The sequence below is a fragment of the Tarenaya hassleriana genome, unplaced genomic scaffold, assembly GCF_000463585.1.
Source record: "Tarenaya hassleriana unplaced genomic scaffold, ASM46358v1 Cleome8, whole genome shotgun sequence".
Lineage (NCBI taxonomy): Eukaryota > Viridiplantae > Streptophyta > Magnoliopsida > Brassicales > Cleomaceae > Tarenaya > Tarenaya hassleriana.
This window is the reverse complement of record NW_010970490.1, coordinates 3,362,773-3,385,443: the sequence shown is the minus strand read 5'-3', so window position 1 is coordinate 3,385,443 and position 22,671 is coordinate 3,362,773. Positions and strand designations below refer to the sequence as shown.

Here is a 22,671-nt window from a genome sequence, read left to right as displayed (position 1 = left end):
TCCTGCTGATGCTGCTGCAGGTTAAGGTTTGAATCTATCACGCTTGAAGACTGACAGAAGGAGGAGCGTTTTTCCCGATCTTCTCTTTTGTAGCCGAAAATGGCCTCGGTGGGCTTAGCTCCTACTTCCGGGGCGAGAGATTCTACCGGGCATGCTTCTGGTGTCGACAGGTTGCCCGAGGAGATGAACGACATGAAAATCCGCGATGATAAAGTATGTTTGACATTGTCCAGGCATGTCTTCAGTACGTTGTTATGTTGTGTTCTTACATATAACTGACTGAATTGACGATGGCCAGGAAATGGAAGCCACAGTTGTGGATGGCAATGGAACTGAAACTGGTCACATAATAGTGACTACTATCGGTGGAAGAAATGGCCAACCAAAGCAGGTACTCTAATTTTCCTATCTTTTGGTTTTTTATTTGTAAATGGATCCTTCTTATTCTTAATGAAGTTGATAAGCTCTTAAACTTTCTACTGAGCCTTGTGAAATCTTTCACTTCTTGCCTTTGAAGTGATCACACTCACAAAAGAGAGCCTTTAGTGAAGACTGGTTATCTAAGCCATCTTATTCGCTATCTCTTAACATTGTTACCCTTATACTCTTGAATTTTAATGCGTAGCTGAAGATAGTTTTGATATTTATGCGTTGAAATCATATCACAGACTATCAGCTACATGGCCGAGCGAGTTGTTGGACATGGATCTTTTGGCGTTGTGTTCCAAGTGAGTTTGTTTATATGTTTAAAACACGATAATATTTGTTTATTCATATGATTGACTGGGTCCTGTTTTCTATTTATTGGTAAGGCAAAATGCCTAGAGACTGGGGAAACCGTTGCTATTAAGAAAGTTCTGCAAGATCGGAGGTACAAGAACCGTGAACTGCAAACCATGCGGCTATTCGACCATCCTAACGTCGTGTCTCTGAAACACTGCTTTTTCTCAACCACCGAAAAGGATGAGCTTTACCTCAACCTTGTTCTCGAATACGTTCCTGAAACTGTGCACCGTGTCATCAAACACTACAACAAACTGAGCCAAAGAATGCCTCTGATATATGTCAAACTGTACACATATCAGGTACGAGTTTGTCTGAATTGTCTTCTTTCACACTTTCTATACAATCACATTTCTTGTTTGCATTGGATAAAGAGTTTTTTTTTTGGGGATTTCTAACTTGTCTCTCCAATGTACATGGCAGATTTTTAGAGCCCTATCCTACATTCACCATTGCATTGGAGTGTGTCATCGCGATATTAAGCCTCAGAACTTGTTGGTACGTGGAGATATCTATACAGTGGATTTGCATTGAACACCGAATCATCGATTGGCTTGTATTTATTACACTTCTAACACTTTAGCTATTTTTTTATGTTGCCCCAGGTAAACCCTCACACTCACCAAGTAAAACTATGCGACTTTGGAAGTGCAAAAGTATTGGTACGGCCAGTGAATCTCTTTTGGGTACATTTTGATAGAAATTTCAATTATTGTGACCGTGGTTATGTCTTGAAACAGGTAAAAGGAGAACCAAACATATCATACATTTGCTCGAGGTATTACAGAGCACCAGAACTTATATTTGGAGCAACCGAGTACACCACGGCTATCGATATCTGGTCAGCAGGATGCGTTCTTGCTGAGCTCCTTCTTGGACAAGTAAACATATATACAAGATCTCATATCAAGCAGGTTCTGCTTTACTGTATGTGGAATAGTGTGATTGACAAATCTATCCTCTGTTCATTGCAGCCTCTTTTCCCAGGTGAAAGTGGCGTTGATCAGCTTGTAGAGATTATCAAGGTATAATTAGCTTTGCCCTTGTTTCAAAGGGAAGCTGATCTTCTGTCACTGTCCATTGTTATTTATGATTTGTTCTTTACTAGATGTAACATGTCTTTGACAATTCGGTTGACATGAGAATATACATTGTTGAATCGATATGTTGATGTTCTTATGTAGGTTCTGGGAACGCCCACGAGGGAAGAAATCAAGTGCATGAACCCTAATTACACAGAATTCAAGTTTCCTCAGATCAAAGCTCATCCATGGCACAAGGTTTCTTGAATCTTATACACATCATTGTAGCATGTTCAGTGTTCTTGATTGTGCTGTTATCTATTATGTGTGATGTTTCTTCTCTCGTGTTCCAGATTTTCCATAAACGCATGCCTCCAGAGGCTGTCGATTTAGTCTCAAGGCTTCTTCAGTATTCTCCCTATCTACGTTGCACCTCTGTTAGTGTTACAAACCTTCTGTTCTTCAACTCTCCTAGCTCCTCGGGGGTTTTTTGTGGTCTTTGTAGCTTCCATGTTAGTTGTTGCATTATTGTGATCTGATCTCTGTTACCCGAATGCAGCTTGATGCGTTGGTCCACCCGTTCTTTGACGAGCTAAGAGATCCGAATGCCCGTTTGCCAAATGGGCGCTTCCTCCCACCGTTATTCAACTTTAAGGCTCATGGTATGGTATCTTTCTTTCCAAAGTATCAGTCCGAACGGAGAAATGCCAAATTTGGCTGGAAAATTAGAGTGGATGTTATTGTTGGAGAATCTTAAAAGTGGGCAAAAAAGTTTCATACAACTACTGAACTATGATGATGATAGACACACTTTTCCGTCCTAGAGATGTGAAAATCCTCTGGAAAGTCCACCAAAGTGTCTGAATTTAAACATGTCTCTACATGTTGATTCCTGGAGTTGTGTTTTCGCGACCGAATGGAGATTCTTAAATATGGCTAACTCCTTATGTGTGGGATTATGTCTTTTTGAAACAGAGCTGAAAGGTGTGCCTGCGGAGATGGTGGCAAAGTTAGTACCGGAGCATGCGAGGAGGCAGTGCCCATGGCTTGGCTTGTGATTTCAGAGACCCCCAAGCCCTAAATGTAACAGAAGAATTCAGCAAGTTATCTGTATTATTTCTCAGATATGATATGTACTCTTTGTTGTTTGTGTATGAGTAGAAGGATCAATGTGGGTTTATGATGTAAAAGCCAACAAGATTTTTAGGTGAGAGTTTGGTGATTCGTATATCCTTACACAACAGTAACGAGTCTCCCCTTTTCCCTTTGGCTTTTACCTTGACTTTGACTTTGACTTTGACTTATCAGAAAACCCTTTTGTTGTGTGCTCTCTCGTCTTCTGTTTTTGTTTTCTGGTCGCAATTCACAAACATTGTGATTTCTCAACAACACTATACCGATAGAGTTGGGGGGCAGATTTGGGAATCATTGATCTTCAGACACAAAAGAGGATGTCTACTTGAGTTGTTAACTGCATAAGAATCTGATCCAACCAAACCCACATGTTAGATTTAACCAGAATGCGGTCCTAATGCCGACAAATTTGTTATGAAACAGCAGTTTGCTTTCCACTCGACCCCGCTTATTGACATACTCCGACAACTGTCTCATTCCGTCACTTATCAACACAAATGGTTCCTAAGGACCCTAAAATCTGGAACAGAGCTAAAGGCCTTGCGAGCTTTCCACATGACCGCACAAGCAGAACTTGATGTTGATGTTGCACGAGAGTGTTAACGGATGACTTTGAACCTCGGAAGAGGCTACACCATTGCTTGTTCTGCTCTGCCAATCTCACAGACCACATGGCACCTAAACCATGACAATCTCAGATGCTTTTATTTGCCCGGAAGCTTATGTCCTGGAAACAAGGACAAAGAAGACAAATTTTGTTAAGAATCTTTCAAGCCAGACATGGGGAATAGCATAATCCCACGAGATATACGATGAAGATAAACAGCTGAAGTTCAACAGTGTTCATTAAGCTGCTGACAAATGGAACGGAATGGAGTAATAACATTACGATCTTTACAACTGATTTTCTTCTGTTCAGGATTGTTCAACTTAGACGATGACAACAACAATGAGGCTGACAGATATTTGCTCACGAATCCTGACAATGGTTTACCTATCAGCTAAGATGGAACAGTTTAAGTGCTTTGGTTTTTCAAACAAAACTGCATTTCTGAACAACTGTGTCTGATGAGATTGAAAGATGAATAGAAACTAAACATACAGAGTTCAAACCATTTTCATGAGTTGGCGAGAAAAATGCAGTCAGCACATATGCATGGCCAGTAAAAATGAATAGAGGGCAACCATAATATAACCAAGAGGCTCGATGCTAAGAAAAATGATAAAGAATCGGAGTTACCAAAAAAAAAAGGATTATTCAAACCGCCGACTGCAGATATAACTTAGCAATGTAGAAACATTCAGATTTATTTTTTGGAATTGTGAAACAAAAACAAGGGCAATTGGTTACTGAAACCTAGAAAGCAGATGATATCGGGAGCAAAAGATACCTGTTTCATTTTGTCAGATATGTGAATCTAATACCGTCTCTGACAAGCTCGTTGATTGCATCCCTGAACCTGTAGTAATCATCGGGTTTGTTGTAAATCTGATGAGAAATCCGTGCATAGCCTGTGATCGGATCAATCTCTCCGTCCTTAGGTGGGCAGAAGTAGATTGGGACTTCAATGCTGAACCTTTCTCTCAAAAGGGTTCTCAATTTCAAAGCATCCGAATCACTGGTAACACCCAAGCATGAAGGCAAACCGACCATGATCATACTAGCGCACATCTCAGGCGGGCAACCAAGCTGAGTGCCCCAAGCTTTAGAAAGCATCAGACCCATTTCAACCACGGCCTCGTGGTTTCTCTTCTTTATGCCGTCAATCCCACCTTCGAAACGGTTGATGAATTCCGAGATCGAAGGAACCACTAACTGAGCACTGTAATCCCTAGTTCCCACCCACGCACTCTCTATGGCCAACCCGTTTCCGTACTCGCTCGACACGACAGGGTGATGCAAATCAGGAGAGTCATTGTTCGATTTCTTACAGTACAGGAACGCGACAGAAGGCGGTGCGAAAAACCATTTGTGAAGATTACTTGTGTAGAAATCAGCACCAATCTCCTTCATATCAACGTCAACGCACCCAATTCCATGGGCAGCATCCACAAACACCTGGTCAACACCTTCCTCTCTGCAGATTTTCACAAGTTCTTTGATGGGTATCACAACACTCGGCATTGAAGTCACATGATCGATCAAAGCTAACCTAACCCTCCTACCGTTTGCTTTACCTGTCTCTAGAGCGTTCCTAAACCGACCCACGATTTCATCCGCCGAGACGACAGGGAAAGGCAACTGTACCTCGATGACCTGACCACCGGCGCGCGTGACGTAAGCCTCGACAGACTTCTTGACGGAGCCGTAGGCGTAGTGGAGCATCACCACGGCATCGCCTCTCTGGAACCGTCCCTCACGGAAGGCCCAAGCCGTCTGCTGAAGAACGATTGCGGCTGCGGTGGTGGCGTTATCGACGATGGAGATCTCGTTGACGTGGTCAGCGTTGATGAGCCGCTTGATCACAGCCCTTGATTCGGCGATATTGGGCTTGAGATCGTCGAAATAGAACCGATCAGGCTGACGAAGGAACCGTAGCTGCCACTCCCGCTGGAGCGCGAGAATGGAAGCCGGACAGCATCCGAAGCTACCGTTATTGATTCGCGCGAAGGTAGGATCATGGTGCGAGAACTCCGATTCGACCTCGGAGGGGGAAATTAAATTCAAAGATTGAGGGCAGACTCTTGGCTTCTTGGAGAAATCGGAGGCGGGTTCAGCGGCGCCATTAGAGGAGAGCCTCTTGGGGTGGCGGTGAAGGTAGGCGGCGGTCGCTTCGTCAGGCGGAGACGGCAGAGACGCCATAGACGACGACGACGAAGAAGTAGCTCGAGCTTATCGAAAGGGAGGAGCTTGAAAAAATTCCGGAGATGAAAACGGAGAAAGGAGGGAAGGCACGGGAAAGAGGCTGCATTATTAAAGAGGGACCAGCGGCGAGTGTGGGATGCCACGATAGGATGGGCGACTTCTTTTGTCGTGTAGTGAAGTCACGTGCATGGCGCGTGGATGGCCTGTTTCTGTCTGTGTGGCGAACGAGAGAAAACAAGTAAAAGAAGCCCACTTCGATTTCATTTCAAGTTCTTCAACAACGTTTGAGATTATTGATTGTCTTTCAGAAAACATGAACTGTATTTTTTTTTTTTACCAATGAGGCATTGGTACGGATACAAAAAGGATAAAATTAGATGACAAAGAAATTCTTCTACGTATAAGAAAATGGAAATAAAGATAGAATCTATCTGAAGACAAGATTGTGGCAACTCTTGTCACAGGGGTACGGACAATCTATCAGCTTCACTTCTGCTCTGTCGAAATACCAATCTCCCACCGCTATGGCCACCGCCTGCATATTTACGGTCAGTTGTTCGAACATGTCAAAGAAAATGGCAGTTGCTTACAAACATTTTGAGATTCAAATGCAGTGATATATGTACATATAAAGCAGTGTAATACTAAAAAGCGGATCCGAGTACCCGCAAAATTTAGGAGGCTCGGATCCGTACCCGGAAACAAAAGGTTATGTATATGTCCTTAACAAATGTACACAGGTATCTGCGGACACCCATCACTGGTTATTCATACTAAAAAACCTCGTATACATGAAAGGCCGCATACCCGAAAATCACGTATCTGCAGGCCGGGTGCTCGATTTTCAGGTATTTATGCCGACCCGAGTATAAGCGATATTGAGAAGAAAACATGTCCTCATAAGTTTCTTCTATGTTTTCCATCACTCTTTCAAGCAATTCATGTGTGTGAATATGATGCTTTTCGACATGATAACAAGGAATGGAGAGATTTCTGCTTACTGTTTTCTGGATAACGGGAGAATCATCCGCGAACCACGTATCCTGCCTCTCGGTTTGGCAGTGAGCGAAGCAGGAGTTGATGAACAAACCGTTTTGTTTAGACTCCAAGAATCCTCCGACTGTCCTCAGCATCTGATTCCTGAACCCTGTTCACATAAAATGATACCTTGTTTAGTTTTGAAAGAAAAAAATCGGGTCCGGGGGGGAAGATTCTGATCCAAGAAACCACCTTGCAAGAACTGGATTTGTGCCGGAGTACATCTCCCGTGGTTTAATCTGCAGTCACGCCAATAACCAATAGGATCTGCAGTCGGCGGTGCGATACTGCTTTGAATCTGTTAAAAGCCTCATAAAGATGGTTACTTTTTTTTTCTGATAAGATGAACCCTAAACAGCGGAGAAGCAAAACCCGGGTTTCAGAACCGGTAAAAAGCGAATACCTGCCATGTATCGTATGCTGCATTGACGATAAAAAGCGGGGTCTTGATCTGACTGATCAAGTTTTGAGGGAAGAAGCACTGTGACAAGGATTCGGGTCATCATAGATTAGAGTTAGGACTCTGGTTATCGTTCGCAACAGCAATGACATAAATGCAAGGAGAAGAGCTTACCGATGTTGGATCGAGATGGTTTGTGCATACACGAGGCAGGTTGTTCGTCACACCCTGTGAATTCATTATCCTTTTTCCCATTAGCATGAGGCAGATCGGAAAAGCCAGAGCAATCTCTTACCAGTAACAGCACAGAGATCAATAACGTGTATGCATACAAGAATCATGAACATAGTAGGAGTAAAGTGTGTATAAACATGTGAAATGATGAAATGTTTGCAGGCTGAGGGAGGCAAGATTAACATACCTGCAACTGTACAACACCATTGTATAAATTCCTGATCGTACGGCCACCAGAAACATCGGGTCTTCAATTCCAGATAACGGCAAATCAGTAACGTTAACTTAACTCAAGAAAAAGGGAAGTAACTTTACACCAAACTTGGAGGCAAGAATTAACCTACGTGTCCAAGAAAAAGCCCGCATCGCTCAAGCACTTCACTTTGGTAGTTGGCGGGAATAAATTCCCGAACTCATCGCAATGCAGAATCGCGGCTAGACCGCCAGCAGAGCATCCTGATAGAAGGGCCTAATGGAAAAAAAACAGTTAAATAACTGTCAGTCCAGAATCACGAGACAAAGGAGCTAAAAAACAATACGGGACCTGTTTTGCATATCGCATTCCGTTCTCCATCAGATCGTCCATGGCAGCTCTCCATATACGCTCTCCTCTGAACTGAAGCTGTGCAGCCTGAGTTTCAAGTTCAATACATAATATGTTGAAATTTTTTTGGAACATAAAGGAATAATCCAAACCAAAAACTAAGAAGAAGAACAACAGGAAAAGAATCTTTGAAGTTCACATTTGAAGAATCTATGACACAAAAACTTTGTATCCATCATGGCCTTTCATCTTTTGAATAGAAGCTGTGAAGCCTATAATTCAACTTTAACAAATAATACCTATTGATCATCATGAAACATACATACATATACACACATTTATATAAAGATATATGATGTCAAATCCAATAGAATATGCTCAAACCTGATTCTGGCTATCCCCGCTGAAGGAAGCGCCATCACAGTACCGTAGCTTCACTCTGTTCCAGTTGAAAAAGTCTGAAGAAAGACAAACAAATTCCGACCAAAGTCTCAAGTTTCTCGGAAAAAACAGAGAACAAGACAGATCTGAGCAAAAACTTCAAGAAACTAAAACCTGGGTTTTCTTGAGCTTTATCACTAAGAATTCCTGTGAACTGAATCTGCTTCTCCATGTACGTGGAGGATCCACGACGAGTCTTCTTTCTGTAGACACAGTTCCTAATGTTATTGCACCATCCTCCTCCCTGTTAGATTGATTCATTTGAATGAGAAATGGAAAATACAATGAGATCAAAAACCGAAGCTGATCTAAAACGACAAACCTCCAAGTGAATGAGCCAACTATTGGATCCGGATCCATGTCCACGGTGTAAGTGATATCCAGGCAATGTTCCATCCAAACAAACTGCAGATTTTAAGACACAGAACAGTAAGGATAGGTTAAAAACTCTGTTTCATATCACTCACTTTTCACCCTTTTTTTGCAAGAACAACTCTATTTAACTTTAGATTCACAGATATGGATCCATACGTCTAAAGTCATTTCACACGTAAATTACTGAGCCTCAAAGAATGCAACAACCCTTTGCTGCATATTATGATGCTTACGGCTACATTCAGACAGATCTGGGAAGAACCAAAGGGGAAATGAATGACTGCAAACACCGGAAACACGCTTTCCAAATACTCAGATGTTTATATAAATTCATTTGCACATATACTATCCTCAAACCTCGTCATCAGTAGGAAGAACTAGAAGAGGAAAACAAAGAAGGCGACTTTGTTAACTTAGAAACAAAAACAAAAAAAAAAAAGCAGTAAAAGGAGAAACAAGATAAATCTGGAAGGAGGTAGTTGGATTTGTATAAATGAAGAAAGAAAAACCCATTTGTCCATCATTTTTCCTTTTCCATCTGACGCAATACATAAAAAGTGAATAAGAAGATACAGCATATGCAATGAAAAAGCTTCACAAGTGTAATAGCGATAAGAACACAAACAGAGAGAGAGAGAGAGAGAGAGAGAGAGGAGTACCAGCTCCTTTAGCAGCAGCTCCTCTGATGAGGGTGAGTCCTACCATTAATGGATTGAGATCGGAGCTAAACTTGGAGACTCCATACTCTAATTCCTCAATGCGATCTAGTTCTGTCACATTGAAATCTAAGTACCCATTTGTCTCCATCCCCAAAACAAGCCCTGCCACAAACCATACCCACAAGAGTTCCTTCATCACTCTCTCTCTAGCTCTTCCCTACAAACCCTGGAAGAAGATGAAAGACAGGAAGAAACTCTAACAAATACCAAGCCGAAGGAGTTAAGAAATAATCGATCTTTGTAGAAAAAGAATGAACTTTTTGTTTTCCATTTTTTTTTTGTAATAAAAGAAGGAGCTTTTATGAGCTGAAAACTCAGGAGAGAGGGAGAGAAGACCAGTGAGTGAATGTAATTGCCGGTCCTTTCAAAAAGTTTCATGGCTGTAAGCACGTTTGGTATCCCTCCCTCATCTTGGGTTTTTTTTTTTTCTATTTGTTTTTTGTTTTTTTAATTCATTCACTACCATATGACAAGACATTTTCTGTCTCTTGGCTCACTTTCCTATATCTTCTGTTCAAACCCGAAACAATATTTTCTACTGGCTTTTCTACATTGGATTTTTAATAAAAATTTGATTTTAAAATTTGTATGATTAATTAAAATCATATTCACCCTCGAGGATTGGTGAAAATAGAGGAGGTGAGACATGGTAAAAATATTTTTTTTTCTTGCAATAAATTCCGGAAAACAAGTGATGGGCATTTGTAAATGGGTGCAGTGTAAGATGGGTACATTATGTTATACACATTTAAGGATTTGATTGTTGTAATGTCTGAGAAATCATCAGACTTTTATTATGTCTTGATTACGTTTAAAGCAAAGCATGTCTCTCACAAATTAAACACCAATACATACATACATACATACATACATACATACATACATACATACATATTATTAAATTAAGAAGGGTGGAGTATGGTCCATGAAGTCACACATGGACCTTAGTTTTTTTTTTCTTTTTTTTAAAGAAAAGAAAAAAGTGTGAGGCCACGCAAATGCCCAAACCCACTGCGGGCCTTTTGCCGTCCGCCCCTCGTATGGGTCCAACCGGAATTGACTTCCCACAATTTTCCATTTCAGCCCCATGTTTTCTTCTCTTTCCCATTTTAGGCCCAACTAATTCTTCTGGTTCTTGATAAAACTAATCTGAGAGGAGGACGGATGGATCAGTGGAAAGGGCTATATGTGTAAGAGACAAAGTTAAGGGTTCTTCTACTGTTTAACGCAAAATCAAATCTAATTCTGGATTCCGACACAATTTCTTAAGGACATTATCAAAAATATATTTACTTTGTTATTGATGGTTAAGATATACAAAGTTAGACATAATAAATTAGTGTGATCACCATAAATTTAATATTATAATTAATAAAATCAAAATATGACCACACTATATTTTGGATTACATGGTCATATGGTTACACTTGGAGCAGTTATTGGAGCAGTTAGAGAAAGGTATATGTTGAAGTCAAAATAGCAAAGGTTATTTTTAACATAATGCCCTCTTAACCTATTCAAGAACCCTGCAATGCTTACGAATATTTCAAGTAACTGTCCGTATTTGCGAATTGAGTGTATAGGATTTCAGGAACTCGTCTGCATGCCAAACGAATACGAATCCGTTCGCCAACAAGAACCTGGTATTCGAATCCGGACTCTAGAGTTTTGACTATCGATTATCTGCATAACCCGAACCGAGAGAGGACATAAGAGCGAAATGACGAGACACGAGAAGATTGAAGGCAAAGACGATGACAGGCGAGGCTCTCGTGCCTCGTCACTGATTTACCAGCTTGCCCTCTCGTCTCGTCTTTTCTCGGCTAGCACCTCGACTATCCCCTCACATTTTTCTGTCGGTTAGGTACCTGCAGTACCCGAACCCACAACGCAACCCCACGGTTTTCCAATACCCCGTTGCCGCTGCCTTTCCCGAGCTTTTATTTTTGCAACATACTTTACCAACACCTCGTTGAGGGAATCGCCGTACTCGTTCAATATCAAAATCGAACCATCTAACGAGATTCTGATACTTTTTCGATTTCCTCAAACTTTCGGATTCCTGCCAAGCACAGAGGGTTAAGCCAGTGAAGATTGTAACTTCTGAACTTCAAAAGACAGAGAGAGAGATACGCTTCAATCTAAACAATTACATTCACAGTAAAAATAACGCTTGACAACAAACAAGCAGTAAAGTTATGCTCTTTCATGGCATTTTTTCCATTGGGTAAGGTTAGAAAGGCAATCGGGGCGAAGAAAAGTCGACGACTTGACCGGAAGAGCTGACCAGATAGCAACATCGGCAATGGAAAGAGAATGACCAACGAGGAAGCCTGCAGCTCTCAAGACACTCGTTGATGCCATTTCTGGCACTCCTCAACCTGATCATGACCCAAAAGCAAGCAGAGGATTTTGAAACACACACGAAGACTCGGATAACGATCCAATATCAAAAGTTAAACCATGAATCAGCACTTGGGCAGTGCTGCCTCAAAATCAGCACCAACTTTATGTGGAAGAACAGACATCCCACTCAATTTGCACCTAAACCAGCATTCGGTAAAATTAGATTGAGAGAAGATAAAGAAACAAACATAAGAGAAGAGAGGAAGATAGTACCCGTCGGAGAAGACTAAGGTAGGCAGGGACGGCAGAGGGATTTCAGATGCGAACCGAAGCTTTACTCCTTCCGCTCTCTAGTTTCACCCAAATGGCCCTGACTCGGAAACAGTAGAAGGCGCAGATGAAGTTTGAAGAGATTGATCAAGAACAGTAGAAGCTGTCTCCTTTTTCTCTCCCAGTGTGCATAGAGAGGGAGAGAGTCAAGAAACAAAGCAAAAACTGGATATGCACATTTCATTGGCTAAGAGTTCTCCATGTAAATAAGCTTAGTGTGATAGCATCTTTCAGTATGCTATTTGGACAACCATTTGATGTTTCTGAAAACACCGGAACCACCCGATTTGTCCTTCTGACATTCTCAAAGTTACTATATGCCAATTACCAATGATGCATTTCCCACAAAAGTATATTTGACATCTCCCTCTTCTGCTTCTGCTTCTTCTTCCTTGGTGCTCATTACAATTTACAACCAAAGCTTAAAAAATGTTCATGGATCTAAGAATTTTACAGAAAGTTTCCACGCAAACACACCAGCACTTGCACCCAAAAGGCAGAATAGATAGACAATGAAATATATTTCTTGGGTTATGAAGTTTCTCACGCTATGACAAACAAATGCTATGAGAGCTCATATGCTGCACCGACAAATCAAAGCAGCTATTGTGAGTTCCTGTTGAAGTGAATTCAACTCTAAAAGCGCATGTAAAATATATACCACCACACTGTAATAGAGACTAGAGCTTTATCCAACTAAAAAGACTGTCATATGACTATAAGAGCAGAATAGATTTCGATGTCACATACTTGAAATATCGAAAACAGCTCATCTTGCTAATGGTACTCATACCCGGTCTAACAATATATCCAAGACTATATATCCTGAGGGAAAGTGTGTGTATATATACATGTGTGCAAGTAGCAACATACATATCTCTGCAGCTGTCCAGTGCTGACAATGTTCTCATAGAGGAAGTTAATCCGACTCACAGTTCTTGGACTCTGACAACTTCATGAAACATAAGCATCGAGTTCTTCAAGAGAGCATCCATAGAGGCAAGGTAATGCATGAAAGTCAGGCAGAATTGTAAATCGGTAGCTGCAACATGTCTGAGAAACTAACCAAGTCACAAAGAAAAGCTCTACCCGACAAAGCTAAAAGGTTGGACACTCAAATGAAAACTCAGCAATAGCAATGTTCTCTCAACGAGTCAGATTCAGTGCTCAACAGCTGATTCTCCTATGGATTGCTTTGCTAAAGAGTTAGCATTTGGGAACAAGGAAGTGGAAAAGAAAGCTCCCATGGGTATAAACGAAACGTAAGACACGAAACAAAAACTACTGGCGAATACTATGAAGTCGATTTTCTACAAAACTAAAAGGTGAACTCAATTCAATGAAAACTGCAACCCAACAAGAAGAAATATTCACTCTGTGGTTAGGGTCAGATTCAACACTCAATTCTCATCCTATTGATTGATGCTATGCACGGAAAATTAGAGAATCAACAACAAGCACTCATGGGTATTGATGAATCGATGGGGAAAAAAATCTGTACAGCTTGAGAGAAACAATATATTGAGCTATAATAAGAACCCCCCAAAAAAACTCACAATCAAACGTGTGGATTGCACTCCTTGGAGCAGAAATCATCGGTCTCCAACAATGCTCTCATCATCTCATGAGTAAAGTTCTCATCGTTAGGGTCAGAGATCGGAGAAGGTGATTCCTTTGTCTCGGGAGGCTTCATTCCACAAAAGCCACAACCTTTCCATAACCCAGAAAGGGAAGAAGACGAAATACACACCTTTGGCGAAATGGGTTTCCTCCTGATCTTGAAGCTAAGCCGTTTCCTGGGCTTGGATGACGAGGGCATCACCAATTCATCCCCTTCCTCCGATTTCACATCGTTGCATCCGTACCCTTTTCGGCTCCTCTTCTTTTTCTTCTTCTTCTTCTTCTTCTTGTCGTTGTCGTTATCGTCTTCATTTACCGAAACCTCCTCCAAACTCCCAGGCATTAACCGAATCCGTTCTCCGACCAAACACAGAGATCGATCGAGATTAAAAGGCCGAGAGAGATGAAACGAGAGCAGGATGAGGATAATCCGTTTGTAATGGTAAGGAATTGTGGATCTTCTCTTGCCTTCGTCTCTTTCACGCTTTCATCCCCATCTGGGCTGGCTTTCGGGTGATTAAATCCCGTGTTAACTCGCTAATTAATTGTAGCAATTAATGGATGCATTAGGTTTGGATTCGGTATCAGTTTCGATCTCTTTTCGGCTAATGGATTCTTGCTTTCTTGCGTGATGCTGTTTTGGTATTCGTTTAACCGACCGGTAACTGCTGTGGGTTTTTTACCCAAATCTATTTGGGTCGCATCTATTTCATCTGTACACCGAAAACATAACACATTTTTTTCTCTGCGAAAAAACGAAATTACCCTTACTGAATTACGATATTTATCCGTTCGAAAACAACTTCGTTATTACGACTTCGTAATTAAGTCTAAATATAGTTACAATTGATTCTAAAAAAGGTGGCAAAAAATCATCTGTCTTATTTTTAGTTGTATATCAGTTATATGTTAGTCGTAATAAAGTCGCAAAAAATAAAACAAAAAGGGTATTTCAGATTTTTTTCACCGAAAAGTGGGTTAAAATTGAAAAAAAAAAAAAATTTTTGGGTGGTGTACACTGAAATAGATGTGACTCAATTGGGTTATTTGGGTGATTTCCCAAACTGCTGTTAACCACGTTTTCCTTTGCAACCTCGTGTGGCAGCGGTGCATAATTAGATTCTATTATATAAAAAAATTAAATTAAATAATAATATACAATTTCATTACAAATCGCCGGATATATATATATATATATATATATAATACTATTGCACTTCTGTGGTTTTGAGCTAAGAGCAAATTTGATTAACTTCTCTTAAACAAAGAGATTCAAACAAAAAGAAATTTAATTTTTTTTATTGAAAATCGAATTTGAATATAGATTTTATAAAAAATTATAAAATAGGAAAAAATAATTAATTCCAAATATAATAGAAACTAACAAATATGGGTTCCTATTCACCTTGTGATTTTTGTGATGAAAAACAACGGATACACTATTTTAATAGCTGAAAATTATATTTTTTTAGAAATATGATAATATTGAATAATGTCAACTTACAATATATGTAGATATATGTGAAACAATATTTTATAGTGATTCAAATTTAATGTACAGAAATGATTGTTGTCTTTTCATCCTTGTTCTTGCTCCTTATCTGGGTTCGAACCATATCAAGAAAGAACATATCTTTCTTGTTTTTTTTCTCTTGAATTCCAAAACTATTAATTACAATTACAAGAACAACATAGAACTAATTTTATCACATGCCTTAATTTCTCCTCTGTCTGCAATTATGAATCCCAACAGAAACCTAAGCTTTTGGTAATGGGTTTCTTTCTTCTAACAAATCCGACATCTAGGGTTTGAGAAAAACAGGAAACCCCCATTGAGAAGATAAGATGAGATTGGGGTATAAACCTTCCCTATTCATTTGGTCCAAGAGGCGTGCGTAAATGCTCATGATCCTTCTGGGCAAGATCGTAGTGGAGGCAAGGGCCTTGAGCACGAGCCTTCCTGGACGGTTCAGGCGAAACCCTTTTGGCCGACCGTCGGGTTTCTTGGCCGACAAGAAATGTCTTTTCCGCCTTGTCGGCTTCTCATTTGTCAGCTTCTGGTAGCCAGATCTCGAGCGGCGTCTACCGACAATCTGCAGCATCTTTCTGTTTAAGTGTACTGAGAACTGTTAGGGTACAAATGATGAAGAACTGAAATGGAAGAAGTTAATATGAGATCAAGATCACAAGAAAATGAGAGTGAAGATGAAGGGAGAGTGAATTTTTTATCTCTTGCAATTTCGAAAACTAAAACCCCAAAACAAAGGGAATATGTCAGAGTTTGCCTTATTTTGGCGTTGGGTGTAAATCACAATCAAGAAATTGGCTCTTAACTCTAACCACAATAATATGAGAGAGAGAGAGAGAGAGAGAGAGAGAGAGAGAGAGAGAGAGAGAGAGAGAGGGGGGTGTTTGATCTTGAGAATTAAACACAAATTAGTGGCCTTTTAAAAGGGGTGAAAAGGAGAGGACTGCGTTTAGATTCGTTGATCACATGGGTATTATCGAATTTTTTAATTAAAAAAAAAATTATGTAGAAATTGTGGAGTTTACAGATTCGGACACATAGGCAAGTGACATTGTATGTGACCTCCGGGGCTATGGTTTTTGTGACAAAAGGATGAATCTTTATTCCAAGAATTTCATTATTAATTATAAAGGGGGAAAAGGATGTGAATATCGATATTGGGTGTCATGTGCAATGAAATGATTGCATTGCAGTTATATATATATATATATATATATATATATATATATATATATATTGAGAGGACTAATAATTCAGTCAAGGCAATGGACAAAGAGACAAAGGTCTAAAAATGTACATTGTAATCTTCTACAATGATTGGAAATATGACAAATAATGAGTTGGTTGATGGAAGGGGGGATGCCCATTTTCATCGGTAAAATTTTCATTACCAACCCAATGACATTGTTTCCATAAAATTTGATAGTAAAAGTAAAAAAAAAAATATTTAAATAATATTTAATATTTTATTCGGTAGGCCCACCAAATTTTTTTGGAAGGGGCCCACATAGGCCCATGTAGGCCCAAATTGAGCTTAGTCATGGGTTCCATTGAGGCCCATCATTGACAAACTATTAGCCCCAAAAGGGCCAATAATACCTATCTTCACGTTTTGACGGTAAGCCCAACCAAACTCCGGGGTTCTCGACTTTTAATAGAATGGATATTTCGGTTTCAATTTGGATTATATTCACTATTTCGTTTTTAAGATAATTATAACCAATAGATTTTTATATTCAATTCAATTTGATTTCGTTTTTATTAATACAAATATTCATTAAAAAAATATTTTTTTCAGTTATTTTTTATTCGATTTGGTTTATTTCGATTCCGCTTAACCTTTGAATTCGGTTCAATTATGTGTTATTCGATTAAAATCGATGTGATTATTCGATTATTAATCAAATTACATATCCCTAATTTTGATTCCACTTATCTAGCTCAATTGCACTAGATTTTTTATACTAAAAAAATAAATTAAATTCATTGCTGGAATTTTTTTTTTATTATACAATGAATTTACAAACTGAATCCATATTTGATTTGGTTAACCGAAATCCAAACTCAACCGAATCAAATCCGGTTTGACCACCACCCTTGGTTTTGACTTTTGACCGACCACTCCCTTTACGTGTGTTCGCGCGTGTGAAGAATATGAATGCATATTCACGTTTCTTGCATGACTCCATGGGAAACCCTCCCTTTTGACCATTTCTCGTGTTCATCTTCTTACCAAACTCCTTAAACTGAATTAATTAGAAAAAGAAATTAAATTTATGATAACAATAGTAAATTAGATTAAGGGTTTATCATAATCAACGCGAATCTGAAAACTGAGGACCTTGATATTCGGATTCAGCCAGAGAAATGGGGGAAGAGGGGAAGCGAAGAGGAGAGTTAGAAGCAGTAGGAGGGTTCGTGTCGGAGACGGAAGAAGAAGCGTCGCCGGCGGTGAAAGAAAGCCGACCGGAGACGGTACCAGACGACGCGTCTGAGCCTACGAGCAGATCTCAGACGTAACCAGACAACTTTCTTAACTCTCCTCACAGATCTGTGGATCCTCTCCGACAAGCTCCTCTTCCTCGAGAACTGGTAGCTCCTCAGGAACAGCTGTCTCTTCTCTATGTACTCTCCATACCCGTAGCAGTAGTAGTGGTTGCTCTGCCACTCCCTGTTCGTGGACGGCATCTTCTCACTCCTCGTCCCCATTGGAGCTTCTCTTATTCTTCTGGGAATGGGGGAGAAAAAGGGGTTTTAGGGTTTGATTATAGAGAGAATGGGTCACATTCGTTGAAGAAGACGATGATTCCGGTAAGGGTCGCTCTCGTAAGAATGGTGGCTCGTGAAAACCCTAAACCCTCCGCCGCCGCCGCAACCGCAATACTCCGACTTAACCCTTCTTCTTCCCTTTGACGTAAATTTGTCAAATCTCTCTCTCTCTCTCGTAACTACGGTTTCTCTTGCACCCTTTCCGTGCTGCTAATGCTAAGTATTTATTTAGTCGTCTCGTGTTTCTATTGGCTCTCTCTCTCTCTCTCTCAAAAGCCTTTATTTTGTCATGATTTTCCCAACAAATATAAGAAAATGTGTATTTATATTTTGTTTTTGAAAAAAAGGAAGAAAATTTCAGTCAGAATTCGAAAGAAAACAAAATATTCGATCTTGTGAATCAGAGACCATATTACAAGATACTATGAGGAATGATATTTTGTGGGCCAAACCCAGTTAAGTTGTGTGGTCAGTTAGGTGAGTGATGCGAAATGGGTAATAAAATGGGGTTGTAAAGAGGGGATGAATGATGGCCCAACTCCTCCTCCACACACAAAACAGAGACTCCTTTGTCCCTCTACTCATTATTTCCTTAAACTCTCTGCCTTGGATGGGACGCAACCTATACAGCTCACATGCATGCTGCAACAAATTACAAACAAGACAACCTCAAAAAAAAAAAAAAAGATTTAAGAGAATCTCTCCCAAACAACACATTGTGTGTTTCACAAATGTAAACATTCCAAAGGCAAGAAAACAGCATCATCTTCTGCCCCTTGAGCTTGTATGCCCTCAGGGTCTCATTTCTTCTCCCTGCACTATTTTCAAACCATGAGAGAGCAATGCCAGGCCCAGGAGGAACACAACCTGTGGAAAGAGCTTCTTCTCAATCCAGAAGATGGGAAAAGAGGATGTAATTGTCTAAAGTCTGATTTCGGCACATATAAACAATGCCTCGGGTTTGAGACGAAATGATTCACAAGTCGAAATGAAAATGCAATCAAAGTTGTTTATCCTTTTGTATATCTACAAAGCATCACCAGTGGAAGGCTCATCATAAACAACAAGGCTTTCTAATTCCAGCTATAAGAGCAAGGCAGATGGGCTTTAGAAGGCATTTCTCATTTATCACTGAATCCTACTAACATCTTCCAGCTAAAAAAGCACACGCTCGACCATCTCCAGAATAAGACTTCAACCCTAATAGCTCCTTCCCAACCCAAGTAACAATGGGGGAGAGAGCACATCCATACCGGCTAATGGTAGCTTTTACATGTTCTTCCTTCTATCTAGTTCCACTTTCTTTTGCAGGGGGTACCTTGTTTGGGTAACTAGATAAATCGATGTCAATGAGTGACATGTCAATGTCATACACCGTGGCAAGAGAGTCTGAGGTATCCACAAGCAAGGAAGATTTCATGGAATCAGGGCGTGCTGGATCAAAATTCGTGCTAGAACGTTTTGGCGTACTTGTTCCTGAAGAGGAGAGGCTGGAGAGGGTAACACCGTCTATCTTGTTTCCATAGTTGAGTTTGTTCTTTCTCACAGCATCCATCTCCTGTCCAGTCGGCACAAAAGTCCGTGACCGGTATTTCCTTGGCCCCTCGTCACCGTCGTTATGATTATACAGCACATAATCATGATACGTAGGGGCAAACTGTAGGAAGACAATCCATCATCAGGACTCCAGAAGAGAGACATAGTATTAATCATTTGAATAGAGAGACTTTTCAACACATAACATAAGCTACCTGGTGAACAGTATCATGGTAGAAGTCATTTAGTTTTACAGCATGTGCCAGGCTTCCTGTGAAGCTGCGAGCCCCACCAACATTGGCACCAGCGTACTCCTTGTATGGAAATGCATAAAGATGACCCGCTGCGGCAATTAGCATCTCAAGACATATTATAAAATTCTGGAAGAGAGCTGCTTCTTCTTCATCCCTTATCAATCCAGATTTAGCGGCAAGAAAAACAAGAACACCCTGTAAAATGTAGAGGATTGTGAGACACAAGGAGTTTCTGAAGAATAGAAAAAAAGGAGAATTTGGTGAAGTAATTTAATTCCAGGAATAGGAAAGGACAAACAGACTTGCCTGCCAATATGTCAGAAAGACAACAGACTTTATTATCACAAACTTTGGGACTGGATTGAAGGGCTGAAGCAGATCTTTGCATGCCATGTAAAATAACACCAGCGCATACAGAGCGACAGTGTATGATATGGTATATATGATGGTAATATAGAGGTATGATTGATCAGGGCTAAAATTCCCATCCTTGTATTTCCCTTTTGCATAAAGAATGAGAGTGACAGCAACTAGGATAGGCTTTAAAATTACGAACTGCAGACAACCTTGCTTGCACCGTCGAATAAAACGCCTGCATCAAAAGATTATCATGACATGTGAGCTTAGACATGCCAGCCAAAAGGCAGTCATCTAAAATTCAAATACAATGTTAAAAAAGAAATGGTTGTCAAGAAGACAAATACGTCGGGACCAAAATATTCACAAACACATATGGCTAACATCAACAAACAATTGTCCAAGTAGCAAAGTTTCATCTGTAAAGTACTGTCAGGATGGTTTTCAAGAATCTAAACAAGTCCAATGATATCTATGGATTTGTGTGAAAAAATAATATGGTAAATGAAGGCTGCACACGAAATATATCCAGGAATGCTCAACGTAAATTCCACCATTCTAAAACAGGATGGAGAGGCAGCTGGGCATGTTTGTCACCAGATAATACAAAAGGGTAATAGCTTTCTTAACAAAGATGCATTGCCCAAAGGATCATCTTCAATCAGCGCAAACAATGTGGTTTCATTCTGCGAACTAACCCGTCCAATGGTAGTGGTGGGAAGCAACATGTCATGAGACACCATGATGGCTTCAGCGAGCGGCCACTTAAGCTTAATACAACTGCTCCTGGGCCTCCAACCCATGCCAAACACAATGACAGGAAATTATAAATGACCCATGCTTCGTAACTGATACAAGAAAATGTCAGACATAATAAGAATATAAAATCCTTAAAAAGAAACATTCTAGAGATTACACACAGCAAAATGACGCAATGGACTCAAATGGAATACTCACAAACAAGCTCTTAGAACTATTTCAAAGAAGGAAACACAAAGAAAGAATTACTCCAAAAAGGTTATTATCTCAACTCAAGTGTAAATGAGACGCCGGTGCTAGGCCGAGCACATCTCATACTCAACTGACAGAATTGGAACGTCAGCTATACTCACACTTCTCGGATGGAATTGAAGTAGATTGAGCTTCTGGGCAGGACAAGAGACAAGAAAGACATCAAGGCGTAAACCTGACAGTTGGAAGAACATCATGAGCATGTTAAGGAGAGCAATCCAACACCGGCTGAAGCAAGAATGAGGAACTTTAGACGACACGAATACCCACCGGCACCATGAAGATGATGCGCACAATGTATCTCTGGAAAGTGGGTTCTGTGTAATTCAAGAGGTGCCTGTAGATGTGGAATAGTGCCAAAGCAATGGCTCCGACAGTGCATAGAAACGCCACGACACCGAGATAAATGGGTACCATATCGCCCATTCTGCGAAAATGGAGACACATAACGGATACATTGTGAAGGCTCATAAAACTATAAAGTTAACAAATACCAAAGTAGCTACCGATACAAACCTGTACAGGAGATAGGAAGGATCTAGAAAAACGTAAAAGCTCCTTGATTCTCCGGAAAGCTGCCAAGAGGGTGAAGGCCAAGGTTACAGCCAAAGCGGAGAAGGAACAGCCAGAACACGAACCCTAATTTTTGCGGTGAATCGGGGTATGAACGTTGATGAACTATCAGCTTGTGAAGTAGAGAATCTCGGAGAAATCGAATGATTGCTCGAAGCGAAGCAGCGCAAAGAGGCAAAATAAGCAGAAATGACGGAAACCCCAGGGTTCGGACACGATCTGTAAAGAGACGGGGAGGGTACCTCGAACGCGTGAGAAGATTCAAAATCGTAATGAGCAAGGAAACAAAGGACGACGGATCGACAGGAATCGAGAAACCCTCGACACAAATCTTCAAGCGGAGACAATTTCGCCGGAAATTCTGATCATTTTCGTGTTTTTGCTTGAAAAGGAGAAAACTTGGAGTGGATCAGTGGAAATGCGAAAAGCCAAAGCGCCGTTAACAACGAAGAAATGAAGATAACATAACAGAGGAGATTTCACGATAATAATAATAATAAGAATGAATAATCTGAAATCAGCGAAATGGTGGAATCCATTCAACGTCCATTGAATCCCAGCCTGAGTATTGTTTTTATGATTTATTTTATTCCTCGTAATGCCAGATGAAATCAGCGTTAATTATTACATAAAATTAATATAATTGTCTCATTATGGGCCGAAACAACGCTGGCCCCATCACAAAAACATCCTCCCTCTCTCCGTTTTACAATAATATTTTTATTTATAAGTGGACGTTTTGAGATTTTCTATACAATTTTAAAATTATCTTTGATTAATAATATTTACAAAATAACAATTTTCTATATAATAATTAAGAATATGTTAGACAAATCATTACATTTTTTTTT

The 22,671-nt window shown here is 40.2% G+C and overlaps 7 protein-coding genes across 9 annotated transcripts in view; 1 reads left to right on the top strand and 6 right to left on the bottom strand.

Moving 5' to 3' along the window:
- The window catches only part of LOC104802773 (shaggy-related protein kinase alpha-like), a 4,748-nt gene extending 1,671 nt beyond the window's left edge, over positions 1–3,077 (top strand). The window contains exons 2-13 of the mRNA XM_010526528.2: positions 21–213; positions 299–391; positions 669–728; positions 813–1,085; positions 1,207–1,281; positions 1,389–1,445; positions 1,524–1,664; positions 1,758–1,808; positions 1,968–2,063; positions 2,159–2,242; positions 2,365–2,467; positions 2,781–3,077. Coding sequence (XP_010524830.1) covers positions 100–213; positions 299–391; positions 669–728; positions 813–1,085; positions 1,207–1,281; positions 1,389–1,445; positions 1,524–1,664; positions 1,758–1,808; positions 1,968–2,063; positions 2,159–2,242; positions 2,365–2,467; positions 2,781–2,863 — 1,230 coding nt within the window. The 5' untranslated portion in view covers positions 21–99 and the 3' untranslated portion in view covers positions 2,864–3,077. The remainder of the gene's footprint in view (positions 1–20; positions 214–298; positions 392–668; positions 729–812; positions 1,086–1,206; positions 1,282–1,388; positions 1,446–1,523; positions 1,665–1,757; positions 1,809–1,967; positions 2,064–2,158; positions 2,243–2,364; positions 2,468–2,780) is intronic.
- A 212-nt stretch (positions 3,078–3,289) lies between these two features.
- On the bottom strand, positions 3,290–5,850 carry LOC104802771 (probable L-cysteine desulfhydrase, chloroplastic). Its single transcript, XM_010526527.2, has 2 exons — positions 4,331–5,850; positions 3,290–3,666 (listed from the first exon to the last, which is right to left on the bottom strand). Exon 1 carries the CDS (start codon positions 5,740–5,742, stop codon positions 4,336–4,338), a length of 1,407 nt encoding a protein of 468 aa, XP_010524829.1. The 5' UTR covers positions 5,743–5,850; the 3' UTR covers positions 3,290–3,666; positions 4,331–4,335.
- A 153-nt stretch (positions 5,851–6,003) lies between these two features.
- On the bottom strand, positions 6,004–9,872 carry LOC104802770 (pectin acetylesterase 12-like). Its single transcript, XM_010526526.2, has 12 exons — positions 9,437–9,872; positions 8,725–8,807; positions 8,517–8,646; positions 8,346–8,419; positions 7,962–8,048; positions 7,762–7,886; positions 7,605–7,665; positions 7,358–7,411; positions 7,187–7,264; positions 6,976–7,081; positions 6,747–6,892; positions 6,004–6,280 (listed from the first exon to the last, which is right to left on the bottom strand). The coding sequence occupies exons 1-12, from the start codon at positions 9,630–9,632 to the stop codon at positions 6,173–6,175; spliced, it is 1,248 nt and encodes a 415-aa protein (XP_010524828.1). The 5' UTR covers positions 9,633–9,872; the 3' UTR covers positions 6,004–6,172.
- Positions 9,873–13,611: 3,739 nt separating this feature from the next.
- LOC104802769 lies at positions 13,612–14,423 on the bottom strand. The gene has a single exon (XM_010526525.2). The coding sequence runs from the start codon at positions 14,133–14,135 to the stop codon at positions 13,731–13,733; it is 405 nt and encodes a 134-aa protein (XP_010524827.1). The 5' UTR covers positions 14,136–14,423; the 3' UTR covers positions 13,612–13,730.
- Positions 14,424–15,594: 1,171 nt separating this feature from the next.
- On the bottom strand, positions 15,595–15,895 carry LOC104803108. Its single transcript, XM_010526983.1, has one exon. It carries the CDS (start codon positions 15,892–15,894, stop codon positions 15,595–15,597), a length of 300 nt encoding a protein of 99 aa, XP_010525285.1. The 5' UTR covers position 15,895.
- A 1,420-nt stretch (positions 15,896–17,315) lies between these two features.
- LOC104802768 lies at positions 17,316–18,376 on the bottom strand. 2 transcript variants are annotated; one of them, XR_002023743.1, is made up of 2 exons: positions 17,662–18,376; positions 17,316–17,566 (listed from the first exon to the last, which is right to left on the bottom strand). XR_002023743.1 is itself a non-coding variant. In XM_019201261.1 (1 exon), exon 1 carries the CDS (start codon positions 18,027–18,029, stop codon positions 17,718–17,720), a length of 312 nt encoding a protein of 103 aa, XP_019056806.1. In that variant the 5' UTR covers positions 18,030–18,376; the 3' UTR covers positions 17,572–17,717. The 2 variants fall into 2 exon arrangements, 1 of the variants encoding a protein (XP_019056806.1); XM_019201261.1 differs by lacking the exon at positions 17,316–17,566 and having other exon boundaries at positions 17,572–18,376.
- Positions 18,377–19,031: 655 nt separating this feature from the next.
- Positions 19,032–22,383, bottom strand: LOC104802767 (transmembrane protein 184A-like). 2 transcript variants are annotated; one of them, XM_010526522.2, is made up of 8 exons: positions 22,063–22,383; positions 21,764–21,886; positions 21,518–21,674; positions 21,349–21,422; positions 20,935–21,084; positions 20,186–20,471; positions 19,841–20,074; positions 19,032–19,746 (listed from the first exon to the last, which is right to left on the bottom strand). In XM_010526522.2, exons 3-8 carry the CDS (start codon positions 21,671–21,673, stop codon positions 19,375–19,377), a joined length of 1,272 nt encoding a protein of 423 aa, XP_010524824.1. In that variant the 5' UTR covers position 21,674; positions 21,764–21,886; positions 22,063–22,383; the 3' UTR covers positions 19,032–19,374. The 2 variants fall into 2 exon arrangements, with proteins under 2 accessions (XP_010524824.1, XP_010524825.1); XM_010526523.2 differs by having other exon boundaries at positions 21,764–21,822.
- Between the last annotated feature and the right edge of the window lie 288 nt (positions 22,384–22,671).

Coding starts and splice junctions, on each gene's coding strand:
- LOC104802771 (XM_010526527.2), bottom strand. CDS start 5,742: ATGGCGTCTCTGCCGTCTCCGCCTGACGAAGCGACCGCCGCCTACCTT.
- LOC104802770 (XM_010526526.2), bottom strand. CDS start 9,632: ATGAAGGAACTCTTGTGGGTATGGTTTGTGGCAGGGCTTGTTTTGGGG. Junction 8,808..9,436: donor AGCTGCTGCTAAAGGAGCTG/GTACTCCTCTCT, acceptor TAAAATCTGCAG/TTTGTTTGGATGGAACATTG. Junction 6,281..6,746: donor CTCCCGTTATCCAGAAAACA/GTAAGCAGAAAT, acceptor GTAAATATGCAG/GCGGTGGCCATAGCGGTGGG.
- LOC104802769 (XM_010526525.2), bottom strand. CDS start 14,135: ATGCCTGGGAGTTTGGAGGAGGTTTCGGTAAATGAAGACGATAACGAC.
- LOC104803108 (XM_010526983.1), bottom strand. CDS start 15,894: ATGCTGCAGATTGTCGGTAGACGCCGCTCGAGATCTGGCTACCAGAAG.
- LOC104802768 (XM_019201261.1), bottom strand. CDS start 18,029: ATGGGGACGAGGAGTGAGAAGATGCCGTCCACGAACAGGGAGTGGCAG.
- LOC104802767 (XM_010526522.2), bottom strand. CDS start 21,673: ATGGGCGATATGGTACCCATTTATCTCGGTGTCGTGGCGTTTCTATGC. Junction 21,085..21,348: donor TTCAATTCCATCCGAGAAGT/GTGAGTATAGCT, acceptor TTCTTGTATCAG/TTACGAAGCATGGGTCATTT. Junction 19,747..19,840: donor ACCATGATACTGTTCACCAG/GTAGCTTATGTT, acceptor GTCTTCCTACAG/TTTGCCCCTACGTATCATGA.